General features: G+C 50.9%; 3 protein-coding genes across 3 annotated transcripts; 2 read left to right on the forward strand and 1 right to left on the reverse strand.

Annotated features, from left to right (window-relative positions):
• Positions 1-3,199: 3,199 nt before the first annotated feature.
• On the forward strand, positions 3,200-9,236 carry PtrM4_112770 (PRP38-assoc domain containing protein; the record flags this gene model as incomplete). Its single annotated transcript, XM_066108021.1, has 3 exons — positions 3,200-5,544; positions 5,598-9,129; positions 9,195-9,236. 3 exons carry the CDS (start codon positions 3,200-3,202, stop codon positions 9,234-9,236), a joined length of 5,919 nt encoding a protein of 1,972 aa, XP_065961206.1.
• Positions 9,237-9,348: 112 nt separating this feature from the next.
• Positions 9,349-10,023, forward strand: PtrM4_112780 (Chromo domain containing protein; the record flags this gene model as incomplete). Its single annotated transcript, XM_066108022.1, has 1 exon — positions 9,349-10,023. One exon carries the CDS (start codon positions 9,349-9,351, stop codon positions 10,021-10,023), a length of 675 nt encoding a protein of 224 aa, XP_065961207.1.
• Positions 10,024-11,695: 1,672 nt separating this feature from the next.
• On the reverse strand, positions 11,696-17,139 carry PtrM4_112790 (uncharacterized protein; the record flags this gene model as incomplete). Its single annotated transcript, XM_066108023.1, has 5 exons — positions 11,696-12,053; positions 12,092-15,266; positions 15,392-16,082; positions 16,145-17,053; positions 17,104-17,139. 5 exons carry the CDS (start codon positions 17,137-17,139, stop codon positions 11,696-11,698), a joined length of 5,169 nt encoding a protein of 1,722 aa, XP_065961208.1.
• Between the last annotated feature and the right edge of the window lie 2,294 nt (positions 17,140-19,433).

The following is a 19,433-nucleotide window of genomic DNA, read 5'->3' on the forward strand; positions in this document are numbered from 1 at the left end:
ACTTTGACAGAGTTGTGACCTGGCCTTAGTTGAGAGAAATCTCTGCAAGTGGTCCGTGCGCCAACTGATTTTAGATGTTCGATCGAAGGCACCCTCTACGAAACCGACAGAGCAACGGCTCTTCCTTAGGTATATAGCTCTATTGCTGCAAAGTAATAGGCCTATATATCTAGATGCTACCTATACCCGAACGCCCTAAACCAACTCGATATACCGACCCCATATACCGAACCGCTCCAGCACCTGCTGTCACCAGCACACGCACGAGCAAAACACCGACCAGGCACTAGATGTATAGATCTATTATCTCTCTTGTAGATCCCTATATACAGACGCCTACACCAAATACCCTCTCCACCGAACGCCCTAAACCGACCCGATATACCGACCCCATATACCGAACCGCTCTAGCACCTGCTTTCACTAGCACACGCACGAGCAAAACACCGACCAGGCAATAGCTGTATAGATCTATTCTCTCTCTTGTAGATCCCTATATACAGACGCCTACACCAAATACCCTCTCCACCGAACGCCCTAAACCGACTCGATATACCGACCCCATATACCGAACCGCTCTAGCACCTGCTTTCACTAGCACACGCACGAGCAAAACATCGACCAGGCAATAGCTGTATAGATCTATTCTCTCTCTTGTAGATCCCTATATACAGACGCCTACACCAAAAACGCCCTCTCCACCGAACGCCCTAAACCGACTCGATATACCGACCCCATATACCGAACCGCTCTAGCACCTGCTTTCACTAGCACACGCACGAGCAAAACATCGACTAGGCAATAGCTGTATAGGTCTATTATTGTTAGGTTATAATAGATCCCTGTATACAGACGCCTACACCAAAACGCCCAAAACATCGACTAGGTAATAGCTGTATAGATCTATTCTGTCTTGTAGATCCCTATATACAGACGCCTACACCAAATACCCTCTCTACCGAACGCCCTAAACCGACTCGATATACCGACCCCATATACCGAACCGCTCCAGCACCTGCTTTCACTAGCACACGCACGAGCAAAACATCGACCAGGCAATAGCTGTATAGATCTATTCTCTCTCTTGTAGATCCCTATATACAGACGCCTACACAAAACAACAGACAGACACTGTATAAAACTACAAACAATATTTCTTTTCGCAAAGAGCTCGCTGTTACATCTCTTTCTGTTCACCACACTGCTCTTTAGCACCCGCGCCAATGGAAGACTAGCTCGGAAATTGGACTACGCAACTATCCTCCAAATTGTACAAGACCTATAGAAACTCCATATTGAACAACATACATAGAACGGCTTAGCCAAAGTCCTACATAGTCACCGACTGATACAGGACTCTAATGGAAATATAATAATAATAATAATAATAAGCGTAAAAGTAAGAGAAAGAGTAGGAGTAAAGGTAGTAACAATAGTATCAGTAAGTGTAAGAGTAAAGCGAATAGTAAGAATAAGAGTAACGGTGATAAGGAGAGAGAAATAGAAGAGAAAAATAAAAAAAATAAGAAAGACATTATAAAGGGGTAAGAAAAGAAGAAGAAAATAAAGAGAAAGGGAGAAATGTAAAAAGTAGAAAGAAGAGAAAAGAGAATTAGAAAGTAGAAAGTAAGTATAGAAAAGTAGAGAGACGAGAGTAAGGAGAAGGAGTAGAAGTGCAGTATGTATAAAGAATAAATTAAGGAGAAGATAGTAGAGAAAAAGAATAGAGGACAGAAAGATAAAAGAGAAGAGAAAGAGATCAAAAGGGTAGAGTAGAAGTAAGGTTAAAGAAATTAAAAGAGATAAGAAAAGAGAGTAAAAAGAACAAGAGAAAGGAGAGTGAGGGAGAGAGGGAGAGTAAAAAGAATAGAAGTGTTAAGAATATGTTAGGTTCAGTCCAGGTCGGCGAGGTGAGGTTCGTGGAGTAAGCCCGAGCAGAAGGACCGACGCGGAATGATGATCTGTCATGTACGTCCTAAGATCATCATAACAACAAGTAGATAGAACAATAGCTCTTAGTGAAGTTCAATCCAATACAGGGTTACCTTTCGTACCTCTACTCGGTCGCCTATGGTAGTCATACCACCAGAGGAGACCTTGTTCTAACAATATTCTCTTATATTTGTATCTACTACTCTCGCTTTTGTATTATTACTACCGCAACGGCCGGCTTCTTGAAACTTAACCTCTTTTCCTCTGCCTTACCCTCTCCCTTCGCCCTTCCGCCTACTCTTAATCCTCTCTTTCTTATTTTCTATTAAACTCTCTTGTATTTCTTCCTCCCTAAAATTCCTCCACATACAATCTACTATCTCCTTAATTATTCTTTACCTAACGGGCGGGTAATTCTTATCTACCCTTACTTAATCTCCCTACTCTTGTTCTTTTACTACAATCCCTAACCCTCTTTACTCTCCCTAACCCTCTCCCTTACCCTTACCCTTACACTCTCCCTCACACTCACACTTTCCCTCACACTCACTGTCATGGATCAAACCCGCGACCTCTAGTAAGCGAGGTGGCCCGTGCGCCTTAAGCGAAGGCCACAGCCGAACACCAAAGTTCGACCCGCGCAGGTCTTCGAACCTGCACGCAATATCTCACTTAGTACTTAATACAGATACGGTCATCTCAACTATTGACGTCCCTCACACTATATTGCGTCTACCATACGGTACCTAGGACACGCGCGGAAAGTGACCGCACCGAAGAACTCAGCGCGCAATCAGTATTGCTCGTGACAGCAACCCCGCAACCCCGCGGCTGAGACGGCGACAACTCGTCCCCCATCTTCGGTCACAGACCCGCATCAGGATAGCTCGCGCGCCGCCAACTGGGACTTTGAGGCTCTGTTATACGACTGCGGAGTGGAACTCAATTGTCATTGGCCCTTGTACGCGCGCGATACAAGCTATTGTGCTGACAGCGGAAGGCGTGTTGTGCTAGAAGCCCATCATCGAAGGACGTTGCCAGTACCGCGTCGCGATTGAGAGTATCGCGATTGCACTGGAACGATTGCGACGGTATCGCATCACCTTGGTGACTGGTAGACGGTTTGGCTCACCGCTTTACTTCGAGCAAGGAGTCAGGAGTGTGACAGCAAATAATCAGCTGTGCTCCCCGCCCACATTTGACGCACTCTCTCACAATCATAACCACTCTCTTTCTCCACCTACATTAACCACACCCAACACCTTAAATGTTTAGAACTATCAACGCCATTAGCGACAACGTCTCTACCGGCGGCCGCCACCCCCGCCGATCTAGCGACATGCAGCCTCCTCCACAGCCCAGCGTGACTGACTTCCCTATTGGCCGCAAGAAGCGCAAAGACAAAGCGCCCGCGACCCCCCGCAGCCAAGACTCCAGCCGCGAGCGACCTAAGGATACTGCATCCGACACCCAACAAACTATTAGCCAAGGCCCCGCTCCTAAGCATGAGCCTGTTCGTCGATCCGAACCAGGCCGTCGAAGCACCTTCGGCTACCCCGCACTTCCAGTTACAGAAGGAGACAGCCAAGAGCCCACAATGGTACCACACGACCCTGCCGACATCTACGATGTTATAGTTGGCAGTTGTCGACTCCAATCCCTCAGAAACAAGAACGTCTTGTCTGCCAAGATTACTCACTCTGAGTTCACGTTCATCACTATTGTACAAAACGAGACTGAGGATGAATTTGAGCTGTACCTAGGCCGAGAATCTCCCCTGGAAGAATTCCAAGTCCCCGTCTGCACTGACGACGACTTATTGGAGCTAGCCACTTCAAACACCGCGTTCCTGCGCTCTCTAGCTATTGAGCTCATGAAGTTCGCCGCTGCTTGCGCTCCTATCCTGGACGCGAACATCGATGCAATAACCAAGGAAGCTCACGAAGCCGCTGTTAACCGCTTACGCCTTCGCATCACTAAGGCTGAAGCTAAGCTTAGCTGGTACGAGAAGGAAGTCTCAAAGCTGACTGAGACTATTGAGACTACTAATGCTGAGTTGGAACACACCAACCGAGAGCGTAATGAGCTTAAGCTAGAGGTCGAGCGCTTTTATCGTCCTTCATCCTCCAAGACCGCCGGTTGCACTAACCCTACTCACCAAGACTGGTATGAGGACTGGAAACACGAAGAAGCGCAGTCCATTAAGTTCCACGGCCTGTACGAGGAGTTCTTCAGGAAGCACCAGGAAGAGCGCGCCCGCGCAGACCGCTATCACCAGCAGCGCGCAGAACGCGACGCCGACTACGAAGATGTGGTCGCCCAGAACTGCGCACTTGAAGAACAACTTGTCCAAGCTACTGAGAATACCCGCAAGCTAGAGACCTCTCTAACTCAGCAACAGCGTGAGTACAATGACGTTGTTGCGCGCCTTCAGCGATATGATCATAACTTCCGCCCGTACACCTTGCAGCGTCGCGAGGACCGCGGTCGTAACAGTCATCTATCTACTCAGCGCAACCGACGACACGAGTCACCTGAGCGCCGTACAGATCGCCGCACTGCATCACCTAACCCGTATCCTAGCCGACAAGCCACTCCTGTTGTTACTCGGCCTGCGCCTCGCCCTCGCGGCGACTCTCACTCAAGATCGCGCTCCCGCTCCCGCCGAGATCGCGCGAATCCGTTGAACCAAGATCCTCACCGATATATCCCTCCTCCATACAACGGCCAGCAATCAGTACAACAGGCAGCGTCCACAGTTGGAGGTCTAAGCCTTTCCTTTAAGCTCCCCGACATTGAAGTCTGGAAAGGCAACGATGATACCAAGAACTACGACAAGTGGCGTCGGTCAGCCATCCAGAAGTGCGAATCTCTGCCTGAAGACAAGCAATTGGCCTACTTGGAGATGAAGGTGGACGGCGCAGCATGGCAATATATTGACGATCTCAAGTTCGAACACTACTTGGACCTTCTTGAAGGACTGGACCCATACTACGCGCGCTCTACCTACGAGAAGGTCTCAGAAGCACAGTCGCAACTCGCTGATGGCTCTCTCAAGATGGGATCGTCTGAATCCTTTGCAGATTGGCGTGGGCGCTTTATGAGCGTGTGTCGCCTAGTGAAGCTTCCAGACAGCGCCATGATTGGCTACGCTCGCGCTTTCCTGCGACCTGGCCTCGCCGCCGCCGCCTCACACGCCTTTGACGATGAGCAAGAGAATGCTCTTGTCAAGTTCCTTGACGCCGCCCGCAAGTCTGATCTAACACAGAAACAGATTAATCAAGGCAAGACCGCTGCTGACAAACCTCGCACCAAGCCGCGCACGCGCTCCCCAAATGATCGTAATCCTGCACGAAAGGCTCGCTCTGGCCGAGGACAACATCGCGAAGCTACTACGACGCGCACAGAGTGGCAGAAGGACGCAATGGCTAAGGCTAAGGTCTGCTTCCGTTGTGGCGAGACTGGTCACCAGGCGCGCGATAAGAAGGGTTGCGCAATCTTAGACTGGGACCAAATCAAGCCTAAGCTTAGTAGTATGCATCTCTATGCTATGGGAGCGGACTTCGACGCCGAAGACGACGACTCTAATGCTTCCACTGAAGAGGAGCCTGAGTTGGACGACATGGGCGAGCCAGTTTCGGAAAACTAGACGCTCCTGATAACAGTCGCATTCAGGAGCTAGACTGGCGCAAGGACATACAACAGAACCGCGAGACGCGAGAAAACCATAACCGTCTCAAGGTCGCTGCCGCCAGGATACTATCTCCAGAAGTCGGAGATCAGGACAACTCACAAGACGTCCAAGACCACTACATCTCTGCGATCGCCGTTAAGGGCCATCTTCGATCTACTAAACAACTACGTTACGACTCCTACACCCTCACTTCTTCTAAGGAATGGAAAAAGACAACTACTCTTATCGACACAGGCGCTAGCGCTTCCTTTGTGAACAGGCGATGGGCTAAAGCCATGGGCCTGCCCATAATGTCTACCTCTTCACCTATCCAGCTTTCTCTCGCGGATGGGAAGGTTGTTGATACATTGAATGAAGCCGTGGAAATCCAAGTCAAACACGGCAGCCACTTATCACCAGTCGTGTGCTTCGTCGCTGACGTAGGAGACTTTGATCTTATCCTTGGTATGACTTGGCTGGAAGACCACGACCCCGGTCTCACCTTCTCACCGCGGAGCATGAAGTTCTCTTCTTCACATTGTACTTCATGTTGTCTCGACCACGGTCTCCCTGAGACAGTATACGGCGACGGCAAGACTCCATCACTTTCAGAATCTCGGCAAACCACGCCCGTGGGCGAGATCTGCATTATCACCGCCAAGGCCGCCTACCTCATGGCTGCGCACAACCCAGACGAAGCCATCTGGGTCGAACCACAAGACTGGGAGAAGCTTGCTGACCCTCCAGACGACAATAACGATTGCGATTTAGACTCCTTCAAACGCAACATCGCCCGCCTCGCCGCCGTCACACAAGAGGACTACGACCACTATATGAACAAGATGGAGAGTCCACATATGACGGAAGCGGAGATCCGCAAACTGGTGCCAGACTGGTTGTACAGCAAGATGCCAGACTTGTTCAGTCCTATACAAGCAGGGAAGTTGGCACCTCATCGCGAAGGCGTTGACCATGAGATTGACACCGACGGACGCATTCACAAGCCTAAGATCTATGGGCTCACACGAACGGAGACCAGGGCCATCAAGGCCTACATCGACGACATGCTCGGACGCGGATTCATCCGACCGTCCACATCTCCGTACGCGTCACCTGTCTTAGTTGTCAAGAAACCAGGTGGCGGACTTCGCATCTGCGTTGACTACCGTCAGCTCAACGCCATCACCAAGAAGAACCGCAACGCTCCACCCTCCATCAAGGAAACGCTGGCCCGCATGGCCAAGGTACGATGGATGACGATTGTCGACGTTGTGGCTGCATTCAACACTGTTCGGATCAAAGAAGGCGATGAAGAAAAGACAGCCTTTCTCACTCGGTATGGGCTATACGAATACGTTGTCATGCCCTTCGGCCTCTGCAATGCGCCTGGCACTTTCCAGACCTTTATCAATGAGACACTCCGCGAGTACCTTGACGATATCTGTACAGCTTACCTCGACGACGTCCTTATATACACCTGCGACGATGACGAGTCAGTTCATGAAGCCGACGTCATCAAGGTCCTCTCTAAGATACGCGACGCTGGCCTCCATCTTGATCCCACGAAGTGCAAATTCAAGGTCAAGAAAGTGAAGTACCTAGGCCTCATCCTCACTACAGAGGGCATCGAAATGGATCCAAAAAAGGTCTCCACTATACTAGACTGGCAAATACCGCGCTCAGTCAAAGACGTCCAGTCTTTCCTTGGTTTCGCCAACTTCTACCGTCGCTTCATCAAAGGCTTCTCCTACATCGCAAAAGCCTTGACAGAACTCACGCGCAAGGATGGCGAAGGCAAGGACCAGAGACATCAGTTCCCGCTCATCGCTGATAGCAAAGCTATACAAGCTTTCCATCGACTTAAGGACGCCTTTAAGACTGCAGGAGTCCTTGCACACTTCGATCCTGACCTAGAGACTTGGTTGGAAACCGATGCCTCAGATTTCGTTACTGCAGCTATCCTCTCTCAGAAGGACGCGACAGGAGTCCTCCGCCCAGTTGCTTTCCTATCGCACAAGATGAACCCTGCGGAATGCAATTATGAGATATACGACAAGGAACTCCTAGCTATTGTCAACGCCTTTGAGCAATGGCGCTTTGAGCTGTCTGGTACTGATGATCCTATTATGGTGTTGTCTGACCATCAAGCCCTTCAGACCTTTATGACCACAAAGCGCCTCAACAGACGCCAAGCCCGTTGGGCGGAATTCATGGCAGAGTTCAACTTCATTATCAAGTACAGGCCAGGCAAGCAGGGCACGAAGCCAGACGCTTTGACAAGGCGTCCTGGCGACCTACCCGAGTCACCCGACGACATCCGCCGTCGGCATCAACTCCAGGTAGTCATCAAGCCTGACCAAGTCGATCCTGAAGCGCGCGTCTGCACCATCAACATCGCCAAGGATGGAGGTTCTCGCCATGCAGTCTACCTCGCAAATCTCATCACACAGCGCACCCTTCCTGACTCTATCCCCGCAGTCGCGCAAATGCTGTATCAACTTAGCGAGGAAGACAACATCTCTGAACGGTACGCCGTCCTCGCCGCACTGCCTGGCATCGAGCCTGAGGGGGGAGAAAACGGCGTCTCCCATGACCTCACGAGCAAAAGATCGCTCTGTGCAGCCGATAACGTTACAATCTCGCCTATTACAACGCCAATCGCCGCAACTAGTGCGCCCGCGATACCAAACGAGACGCCCGCCGCAATTAATGTGCCCGCGCCACCGAACAACGAGCTGACTATTGATGCTCTGCTTGACAATATCAAGGCAGCATACAAGGATGATAAGGTGTTGCAGGCGATCGTCAAAGCCAAGAAGGACGGCCTACGACGCCTGCCGTTCAAACTCATACATGGAGAAGAGCACCTCAGGCTGGAACTTGGCGATTGCGAGATCACCGACGAACTACTCTATGTGCGCAACAAGGTCTACGTCCCCGCCGGCGCCGTTCGCACCCAAGTTATTGAACAAGCCCACAAGAGCGTCTGCGGTGGCCACAGCGGCAAACATGAGTTATACTCCAAGCTGTCGCGATGGTATTACTGGCCTAGGATGACCACGGACGTCGCGCAATATGTACGCGCGTGTCTGACTTGCAAGAGGAGCAAAGCATACCGAGAAGGCAAGCATGGGCTGCTGCATCCGCTACCAATCCCCAGCAAATACTGGTCCAGCATCTCTATAGACTTCATCACTCACCTGCCGCCCTGCAGGCATAACGGTCAAACGTTCACTGACATCCTCGTGGTAGTCGACCGACTCACCAAGAAGAAGAAGTTCATCCCAATGGCTAGTATGACCACCGACGCCCTTGTGGTAGCCTTTATCGAATACATCTGGCGAGAAGAGGGCTTTCCTGAGGAGATTATCTCAGACCGTGGAGCGCAGTTTGTCTCTTACTTTTGGAAGCGACTATGCCAGCGTCTGGGTGTACGCCCGAAGTTCTCGACCGCTCACCATCCCCAGACTGACGGACAAACCGAGAACGCGAACTCCTACCTCAAGCAATACCTACGCGCCTATGTCAACTACGAGCAGGATAACTGGGCGCTTTTTCTGCCAATAGCTGAATTCGAAGCCAACTCCAGCACCAGCAGCACAACTGGCAAGTCGCCTTTCTTCGCGACTAAAGGATACAACCCACGGAGTGGCATTGAACCCCCTGCGCCAGCGCCAGGCGCTGCGACCTTGACTGCGCCTGCGCAACAAGAACGTCTCAACGCTGACGCTTTCGCGGATCGCATGAAAACGCTGCAGGACGAGCTGCGAGCTTCAATGCAATGGGCGCAAGCAAAACAAGCAGAATACGCCAATGAAGGAAGGCTACCCGCACCAGCTTTCAAAGTCGGCGACCAAGTGATGCTGGACACTCGCAACCTACGGACGAAAAGACCCTCCGCGTCATTAGACCTAAAGAACCGCGGTCCCTTTACTATCGTTCGCGCCATCAACAACACCGCATACGAGCTAGATCTTCCCGCTAACATGAAGCGCATCCACAATGTCTTCCACCCATGGCTCTTACACTTGGTTGACGACAACCCACTTACTGGACAAACACAAGATCCTGAGGTCCCTGCGGAGTTCGACCCAGAAGTGGAAGACGACACTGAATACACTGTCGAAGCAATCGAAGACTGCCGCATTAATAAGAAGCTTAAGGATCCTGCCGCCCGCGGTCGCAAGGGCAAGACTACCCAAGGCCTGCTCCAATACTTGGTACGATGGGCAAACTATCCCGACGGCCCCGACAATCCTTCATGGGAACCATACATGAACCTCGCGGACTCCGCTGACACTGTGACGCGCTATCACCTTGATCACCCAAACAAGCCGCCTATGCACAGGAAGTTTAAGTCTCTCACAGGCAAACAAGATATGCTGGTTATGCGACTTCACGCTCTTAGTCGTGTCTAGCCAGTGGTGACAACAGCAGACAAGACCAACAATAAGACTGGGATAATATAGTTGTGCTTGCTATAATCGAGGGCGTCGATAAGTTGTGCTAGAAATAGGACTTATAGACGCTGTGCTCGTGGCAAGGACTAGACTGTCAAAGTTACTATTGTTAAGACAAGATGCTAAGGTCACCACGCCACGATGATGATCCATAATTACTGTGCACAGACAACGGGAATAGAATGTAGTAATGGAATGGACACTGCAAGCGACACGCTTGGTATGCAGCAGTTTTGCGATATAGGTATCTCCTTTGTATACAATTTTAGGCAAAAAAAAAAAAAAAAAAAAAAAAAAGGCAGTTCGAGCGTTGGAACTTGCTCTCTTTTTTGGGGGGGTAGTGTCATGGATCAAACCCGCGACCTCTAGTAAGCGAGGTGGCCCGTGCGCCTTAAGCGAAGGCCACAGCCGAACACCAAAGTTCGACCCGCGCAGGTCTTCGAACCTGCACGCAATATCTCACTTAGTACTTAATACAGATACGGTCATCTCAACTATTGACGTCCCTCACACTCACACTCTCCCTCACACTCACACTCCCCCTCTCCCCCTCTCCCTCTCCCTTACCCTCATCCTTATCAATTCTTTATACACACTACACCTTTCCCCCTTCTTCTTACTCTCTACTTTCAACTCTCTAATCCTCTTTTTCTCCTCTTTCTACTTTTCCCCCTTGATCTTTTCTCTTTATTTTCTTCCTTTCTTTTCTCTATCTACTCTTCTCTTTCTTAAACTTCCTCTTCTTCTTTTACTTCTTTCTAATCTCTTCTCCCTAACCATTTCTCTCCCTCTTCCTAACTATTTCTCTCCCTACTACTATGTCTCTCTCGCTATTCTCCCTACTACTATATTTTCTCGCTACCTACTATTTCCCTAACTACCCTGCTATCGATCTTGCTACTATTACTCTCCCTGCTATTACCCTCTCGGCAACCCTTTCTCTTCCTACTAACTCTACCTATTATCTTGCTACTCTCCCTTCCCTCGCTCTTGCCCCTGTTACTACCTACGCTTTTACTACCTATCTTATTGCTGCTCTCCCTACTATTGCTACGGTTACTGCTATCGCTATCTTTGCTATTACTACTTATATTTCTCTCGCCTTCCTCCCTGCTCCCCATATCTTTACTGCCTTCGTCTTTGTCGCTGCCCTCGCCTTTGTCGCTGCCCTCGCCTTTGTCGCTGCCCTCGCCTTTGTCGCTGCCCTCGCCTTTGTCGCTGCCCTCGCCTTTGTCGCTGCCCTCGCCTTTGTCGCTGCCCTCGCCTTTGTCGCTATCCTCGCCGCCCTTACATTCGTGACACTCTCGCCCTTATCGCTGCCTTTACTATCATTCGCTATCTGCGCTCTTACTACCCGCCCTCTTCCTACATACACTCTCGCCGCCATCGCTAATATTACCACCTGTAAGGGTCTCACATAGGTCAGGTATTTGAAACTGTGTTGAATTACAAAGTAATTGCAGTGCAGAGCTTGTAAGAAGCTCTGCGCGGAATATATCTAAGTGGGGGTGTGCATGGGCCACCAAACAGGTGGCTCGTGCGCGAACATCAAAACAACGCTAAGGCATCTGGCAGGTGGCCTGTGCGGGGCAACGGCCCAAAACCATCACACGTCCCCCCCGAAAAGCGCTCAAAGTTCCGACTGAGGCGCAAACTTATTTGAGTACTTGCTATCTAGTAGCTGGAGCAGGGCTATAGCGAGCTGTCCGTCGTCATCGTAGTCATGAAATGTGGCGTGTGGTCCTGGTCGGCCAGGGTTGCGGCTGTGAAAGTCCTGGACTGACTCTTTACAGCTGCGCAGGTTATGGTAGGGCTGCCATGGCTCTGACTGATCGTCGCCCACCCATTCCACCTTGTATTGCAGCAATCCACGCTCACCTGTGTGAGGGTCGACGAGATTGCGTCGTATGCGAGAGTCTAGGACTTGGGAGACCACGTATTCTGTGACTCCATCGTTGCCAAGGTGGACTTCGGGGGAGCGGCATCGCCTGGACGAGGTTGTCCGGGTAAGGCGTCGTCCTCGTACGGTTGTAGGAGCCATGGGTGGAAGGCTGGGAAGATAGCTTTAAGCTGAGGAGGGAGGTCTAGTTCGTAGGCCATGTTGTCAATGACCCGAGTGATCTGGTATGGCCCTATATTCTTGTGGTCTAGTGACTTAACTGGTCTTTCGGTTTTAATGTGGCGGGCGTTCAGCATCACCCAGTCACCCACGTCGAACCGTGGTGCTGGGTATCGGTTCGCGTCTGCGAACTCTTTCATCTTGTCTTGAGCCCATAGGATTTGTTGTCGCAGGAAGGTGCGCGTTGTGTCAATGCGCTGGGCGAGGGCATCAGCGTTCCGTTGCTGTTGGGCGATAGTAGGGTGGTTGTTAAGGGGGCGCAGAAGGTGAGCGGGCTCCAGTCCAGATCGCGGTTGGCGTCCCTTTGTGGCGAGGAACGGAGATAACCCGGTAGCTGTGCTAATGGCCGAATTGGCTTCAAATTCTGCTAAAGGCAATAGCTGGGCCCAATCCGTCTGTAGGTAGTTAACGTACGCCCTTAGGTATTGTTTGAGATCGGCGTTTGCATTCTCGGTCTGACCGTCGGTTTCTGGGTGATGGGAGGTAGAGAGTTTAGGGTGCGTTCCCACCTGGGCACACAGGCGATTCCAGAAATGTGACGTGAATTGGCGGCCCCGATCTGATACAAGAGTCCTTGGGTATCCTTCCTCTTTCCAGATGTATTCCATAAACTTGTCAACGACTGTAGGCACCTCTAGGTTTTCCATTGCAATGAACTTCTTCATTTTTGATAGACGGTCAACCACGACCATGATGTGTTGGTAAGAGTGACCACACCAGGTTGACTTAGGCAGTGGGGTGATGAAGTCGATGGATATGTCATCCCAGTACTGAGTAGGGACAGGCAGCGGGTGAAGCAAACTATGTTTGTCGGTGCGGTTAACCTTAGAGCGTTTACAGGTTAGACAGTTGTTGGTAAAGCGCGCAATTGTGTTCGTCATGCCCTGCCAGTAGTACCACTGGCTTACTTGTTGGTACGTCGTCGTGCGACCTCCGTGGCCGCCCGGTAGGCTATTGTGGATGTGTGCGATAATCCTCGTACGGAGTTTCTCACTGAAGGGGACGACAAGACGCCCGTTGCCAATAAATAGCTTGCCGTCGTTGCTGGCTTCTAGGTCGGCTAGTTCCATCCGAATGCCTTCCGCTATGAGGTAATGTGGGATACGGCGGTCATTAGAAGCGAGGGCTGTCTTTACATCGCGTAGGCGTGGGTCGCTAAGGCAGAGTTCTAAGAGGACATCGTCGAGGGGGCGATCGTCGGCTCCTTCGATGTCGTCATATGGGTCATGGGTGCCCTTTAGGGAGAAGCGGGCTAACCCTACCAACATTGTAGAGGTGGACAGTGAAGCGCCTTCGCCGCTCTCTTGCATCAGTGTAAGGACGGAGCCTAGGTCGCAAGGATTGTCGCCCAGGCATACTCCGGCGAGGCGTACAGCGGCATAGCTGCCGCCCCATCGGTTGGAACCTAGGATAGTCTGGCATTGGTGCTGGACCCGGTCGTCCGTGACTGAGTCTGGCAAGTCTCCTGTCCGGCGGGTAAGGCTGTCGGGTTTAGTACCCTGTTTACCAGGGCGGTATTGTATGCGAAAGTCGAATTCCTCTAGGAACTCAGCCCAGCGGGCTTGTCGACGATTGAGATTGCGTTTAGAGCGGAAGTATTCGAGCCCGCGATGGTCTGTTAGCACTTCTACCGCCTCAGGAACTCCTGCGAGTTCTGGCCTCCATTCCTCGAAGGCGCGGACTATAGCGAGGAGCTCCTTGTCGTATATCTCGTAATTACACTCTGTGGGCGACATCTTCTTTGAGAGATAGGCGACCGGCCGGACTGATCCGTCTGGCTGGACCTGGGAGAGCACTGCTGCGTACACATAGTCAGACGCGTCAGTTTCTACGATAGTCTTTAGGTCGGGGTCAAAGTGGGCGAGCACCACGTCGCTACAGAAGGCGACTTTCAGTGCGAGGAAGGAGCGCTCAGCTTCTTTAGTCATCTTGAATAGCTTAGGGTCGCCCTTAGTGAGATGCGTTAAAGGTTTTGCGATATCCGAGAAACCGCGTATAAATCGGCGGTAGAAGTTAGCAAAACCTAAAAAGGCTTGTACATCTTTTAGAGATTGCGGAAGCTTCCAGTCCTGAATGGCGCTGACTTTGTCTGGGTCCATTTTAATACCGTCGGCGGTGATGATAAGCCCGAGGAATTTAACCTCTGTCGTTATGAAGTCGGATTTAAGAATGTCCATAGGCAATCCGGCGTCTGCGAGCCGAGAGACTACCTGTACTAGGTGCTTCTCGTGTTGATCAAGAGTCTCACTAAAGATAATTACATCGTCTAAGTAAGCCATGCAGAACTCATCGAGATATTCGTGTAGGACGTCGTTAATGTATGCTTGGAAGGTTCCTGGGCTATTGCACATGCCGAAGGGCATAACAGTGTATTGGTACAGTCCGTAGGGCGTGATGAAGGCGGAGAGGTGTTTATGTTCTTCTTTGATGCGTATCTTATTGAATGCGGCGATCACATCTACCTTGGAGAAGTATCGCGATTTTGAGAGCTTAGCAAGCATGTCCCGGATTAGTGGTGGGGCATTTCGGTTCTTGACAGTGTGGGCGTTCAGACCGCGATAGTCGACGCATATGCGGATGCCTCCACCTGGCTTGCGCACAACAAGAAGGGGTGCGGCCCAGGCGGAAGTGCTGCGTTCGACGTGTCCTTTCTTGATCATGTCGTCCACATAGAGTTTCACCGCTCGGGCTTCATCTCGGGACATTGGGCGTAGACGCTGGAATGACGGCTTAGGCGGCTGGCCAGTATCGTCGAGCTTAAGTTCGATTTTGTGGTCAAGGTTACCCCGGAGCTCTGGGAGCTCGTCCGCTTCTTTAGGGTCAAAACCTTGGTACAAGGGATGAAGGACCTTAGGTAATCGCTTGAGGATTTCTTGTCTCGTCATGTGCGGACGTTCCATCTTGTCGCGGAACTTCTCGTAATCCTCTGGGAGCACTTTGGCTCCTGCAGCACGTAGGTGCTGAGTGTCCTCCCATTCCTTGTCGGATAGCTCGGCGATGCGGCCGATTTCATCGTAAGAGGTGATACAAATGTCCTGGTCGTGACAGACGGCTGCCGCGGCTACGCGGCTAGAGATGAAAGCTACATCAATTGGTGGGGTGCTTTGGGGTGACGAGCAACCTTCCGGCAAGGGTCAGGGACCTGGGGGAGAGGTTGCTTGTGGTGCCGGCTGCTCTGAGTGTGACAGGGTCGGTGGTCGTGGATACAGTTAATTAGACAGTGCTCCGAGTCAAAACTTAGAGACATGTCTTTCCAGTTAACTCGGGGTTCATGGGTTTGGAACCAGGGCGTTCCTAGGATCATTTGGACACCAGAGAGTTTGGTGACATAGGCTAGGACATCTTCGGTGTGGGTGCCAAATGTGACAGTTACCCGGGCCATATGGGTAACGCCTGCCACTAGAGAGCCATCAGCGAGTTCTAGAGTAGCAGGCTGGGAGAGAGAGATAAGGTCGTATTTATGTGCGCGGGCATGAGAAGAATCAATGAAGAGAGAAGCACAACCAGTGTCACCCATGATTTCGACGTGTTGAGGAGAGGAGCGATGAGAAGAAATGATTCCTTTAAAGACTAATTGCTGGCCTACTAGAGGCTGATACTTATCACCGCGTATAGCGGCGGCAGCAATGGCCGAGACGGTGATCCGGGATCCAGTCTGGCTCTGTTGTTTTAGAGCCTTGACACGGTTCGCAATTGCCTGGAGTGTTGGATCCGGGTCGGACTCATCGTCAGAGCTGACTTCTACGGTAGGGGAAAGGGCTAGGGTCAAAGAATCGTCGACAAAGCGGTTAGGATGTAACTCCTCTTCTTCTTCGCTGTCTTCGACAGAAGGGGCAGGGGGAATTAGGGGATGTGCTGGTGGTTGTACTGGGGGTGGCTTCTCATGCCGGGGAGGTCCCTGGGGGCGACTGTCGCCAGGGACTAAGCATTTTCCGAAGGTTGGGGAGAGGTGGAGGTGACGCTAGCTGCGGCGCCCTTGACCTTAGGGCGGGCTGGCTCTCCGACGGGTACGCCATTGTTAGCAATAGCCTTCTCAAGAGCGTCCTGAACTTCGGGGTACGAGTCAAAAGAGGCGACCGGCTCCTTAGAGCAGTAACCTCCTGTAGCCTTAAAGGTGTGATTCTTCTTAAGACAGTTGAAACAACGATTTAAGTGACGGAGGACCTTGACCTGGATGTCAGAGCGGCCACGGGGGCCAGATCCCGAGCTGGATCCACCGTTCCGGGGTCCGTTAGAGGGAGTGGACTTATTGCCGCCTGCTCCGCCGCCCCCGCCACCTTCTAAACTCTGATTTCCTCTACGTTTGCCAGTTGTAGTGGCTCGTTGTGGGTTGGACTGTTCGAGGAGACGAAGGGTTTGACAGAAGTCAAGGTAGGTGAGGCTAGACTCTAAGACTTTCATGGCGGTCATGTCGCGCCACCATACAGGCAGCCGGTTGCGCATGAACTGGATCTTGAGGGTGTCGGGCCAACGAAGGGCCGAGGTGCCGACGTTAAAGCGGGCGATGTACTCACCCATAGACTCTGTGGGCTTCATAGTGGAATTCAAGCTCTCATACCAGGACTGAGCTTCGATGCTAGTGTTCAGCGACTTATAGACAGAGTCAAGGATAGACCAAGCCTCGTTACTGTGCGCGAACTCAGCTCCAGGTTCGAGGTACCCATGCTGGAGGCATCCGAAAGCCTTGTCCTTGGTCTTCTGGCGGATGTAGCTAAGCTTCTTGGTTTCTGAGGCGAACTCGTAGGGATAATCAGCAAACCAATCGGTGACGTCCATCTTCCACTTAAGATAGTCGGCGGAAGTGGTGCCATTACCGGAGAATGCCTCAGGTTCAGGTTTCTTTGGGCGGGGGTGGCGACGGTGATCGTACTCTTCGTCATCGGAGTATCGATTTTTCGTAGACTGAGTGCCGCGCTGACCTTGGCGAGAGAGGGCTGGTAGAGGACTGTTGGCATCGTCGCCTTCAGAGTCCGATGAGTCTGGGGGGGAAGGGCCTGTGTGGCCGCGCCTGGCTGACCTAGAAACCTTGGCTGTAGCCTGTTTTATTATTATTATTATATTTCCATTAGAGTCCTGTATCAGTCGGTGACTATGTAGGACTTTGGCTAAGCCGTTCTATGTATGTTGTTCAATATGGAGTTTCTATAGGTCTTGTACAATTTGGAGGATAGTTGCGTAGTCCAATTTCCGAGCTAGTCTTCCATTGGCGCGGGTGCTAAAGAGCAGTGTGGTGAACAGAAAGAGATGTAACAGCGAGCTCTTTGCGAAAAGAAATATTGTTTGTAGTTTTATACAGTGTCTGTCTGTTGTTTTGTGTAGGCGTCTGTATATAGGGATCTACAAGAGAGAGAATAGATCTATACATCTAGTGCCTGGTCGATGTTTTGCTCGTGCGTGTGCTAGTGAAAGCAGGTGCTGGAGCGGTTCGGTATATGGGGTCGGTATATCGAGTCGGTTTAGGGCGTTCGGTAGAGAGGGTATTTGGTGTAGGCGTCTGTATATAGGGATCTACAAGAGAGATAATAGATCTATACAGCTATTGCCTGGTCGGTGTTTTGGGCGTTTTGGTGTAGGCGTCTGTATACAGGGATCTATTATAACCTAACAATAATAGACCTACACAGCTATTGCCTAGTCGATGTTTTGCTCGTGCGTGTGCTAGTGAAAGCAGGTGCTAGAGCGGTTCGGTATATGGGGTCGGTATATCGAGTCGGTTTAGGGCGTTCGGTGGAGAGGGCGTTTTTGGTGTAGGCGTCTGTATATAGGGATCTACAAGAGAGATAATAGATCTATACAGCTATTGCCTGGTCGGTGTTTTGCTCGTGCGTGTGCTAGTGAAAGCAGGTGCTAGAGCGGTTCGGTATATGGGGTCGGTATATCGGGTCGGTTTAGGGCGTTCGGTGGAGAGGGTATTTGGTGTAGGCGTCTGTATATAGGGATCTACAAGAGAGATAATAGATCTATACATCTAGTGCCTGGTCGGTGTTTTGCTCGTGCGTGTGCTGGTGACAGCAGGTGCTGGAGCGGTTCGGTATATGGGGTCGGTATATCGAGTTGGTTTAGGGCGTTCGGGTATAGGTAGCATCTAGATATATAGGCCTATTACTTTGCAGCAATAGAGCTATATACCTAAGGAAGAGCCGTTGCTCTGTCGGTTTCGTAGAGGGTGCCTTCGATCGAACATCTAAAATCAGTTGGCGCACGGACCACTTGCAGAGATTTCTCTCAACTAAGGCCAGGTCACAACTCTGTCAAAGTTGCAGCGGCCAGCGCGCCCGCCACAACGCCTGCACGCAGAAACAGGCGTTGGAAACTAATTCTAGGAAGGCATTTCAATAGATTTGAGATGAAAAAAGGGTAATCCAGGACCTTTTTGTCATCTCGAAAAGTTGGTGTTCGATGTAGCTCTGAGATTGGAGTACGCAAAACACCACCCAAATTGTACAAGACCCATAGAAACTCCACAACGACCATCATACATAGAACGGCTTAGCCAAAGTCCTACATAGTCACCGACTGATACAGGACTCTAATGGAAATATAATAATAATAATAATAAGCGAATGCGCGAATATTAACGCAGGGACGGCGGTAATCCCCAAGCGATCCAACACGAGGACGGCGGTAATCCCTAGGCGATCCAACACGAAAGAAGGCGCTCGGGCGAGAGTACCCCAACACGAGGACGGCGGTAATCCCCAAGCGATCCAACACGACACAGAAGGCAACAATCAAATCAAATAATAGCTCAAATCTAGGCGCTAACCCAACAGGGTAAGAGTTAAGCCTTTATAGGAAGCCGTTAAACCTAAAGCGGTAATCAAACAAATCAAATATTGAATCCTAAGCCCCACTTATTTGATTGTTGCCTTCTGTGCAACACGAGGACGGCGGTAATCCCTAGGCGATCCAACACGAAAGAAGGCGCTCGGGCGAGAGTACCCCAACACGAGGACGGCGGTAATCCCCAAGCGATCCAACACGAGGACGGCGGTAATCCCTAGGCGATCTAACACGAGAGAAGGCGCTCGGGCGAGAGTACCCCAACACGAGGACGGCGGTGTGTCTTGAATTCACGAGGTAGCGCTGAAAGTCTGTGTCTTGAATTTCTCGTACCGTCTACGATTAGATTAAATAAGCACTATCCCTGCTAATTCTTGTATATATATCCCGTCTATTCCTTCAAGTGTACATTAAGCACATCAAGCAAATTTATCATCAGCAAAACAATTCACATCTCCAACAACAA

The sequence above is a fragment of the Pyrenophora tritici-repentis genome, chromosome 6 (genome assembly GCF_003171515.1).
Source record: "Pyrenophora tritici-repentis strain M4 chromosome 6, whole genome shotgun sequence".
Lineage (NCBI taxonomy): Eukaryota > Fungi > Ascomycota > Dothideomycetes > Pleosporales > Pleosporaceae > Pyrenophora > Pyrenophora tritici-repentis.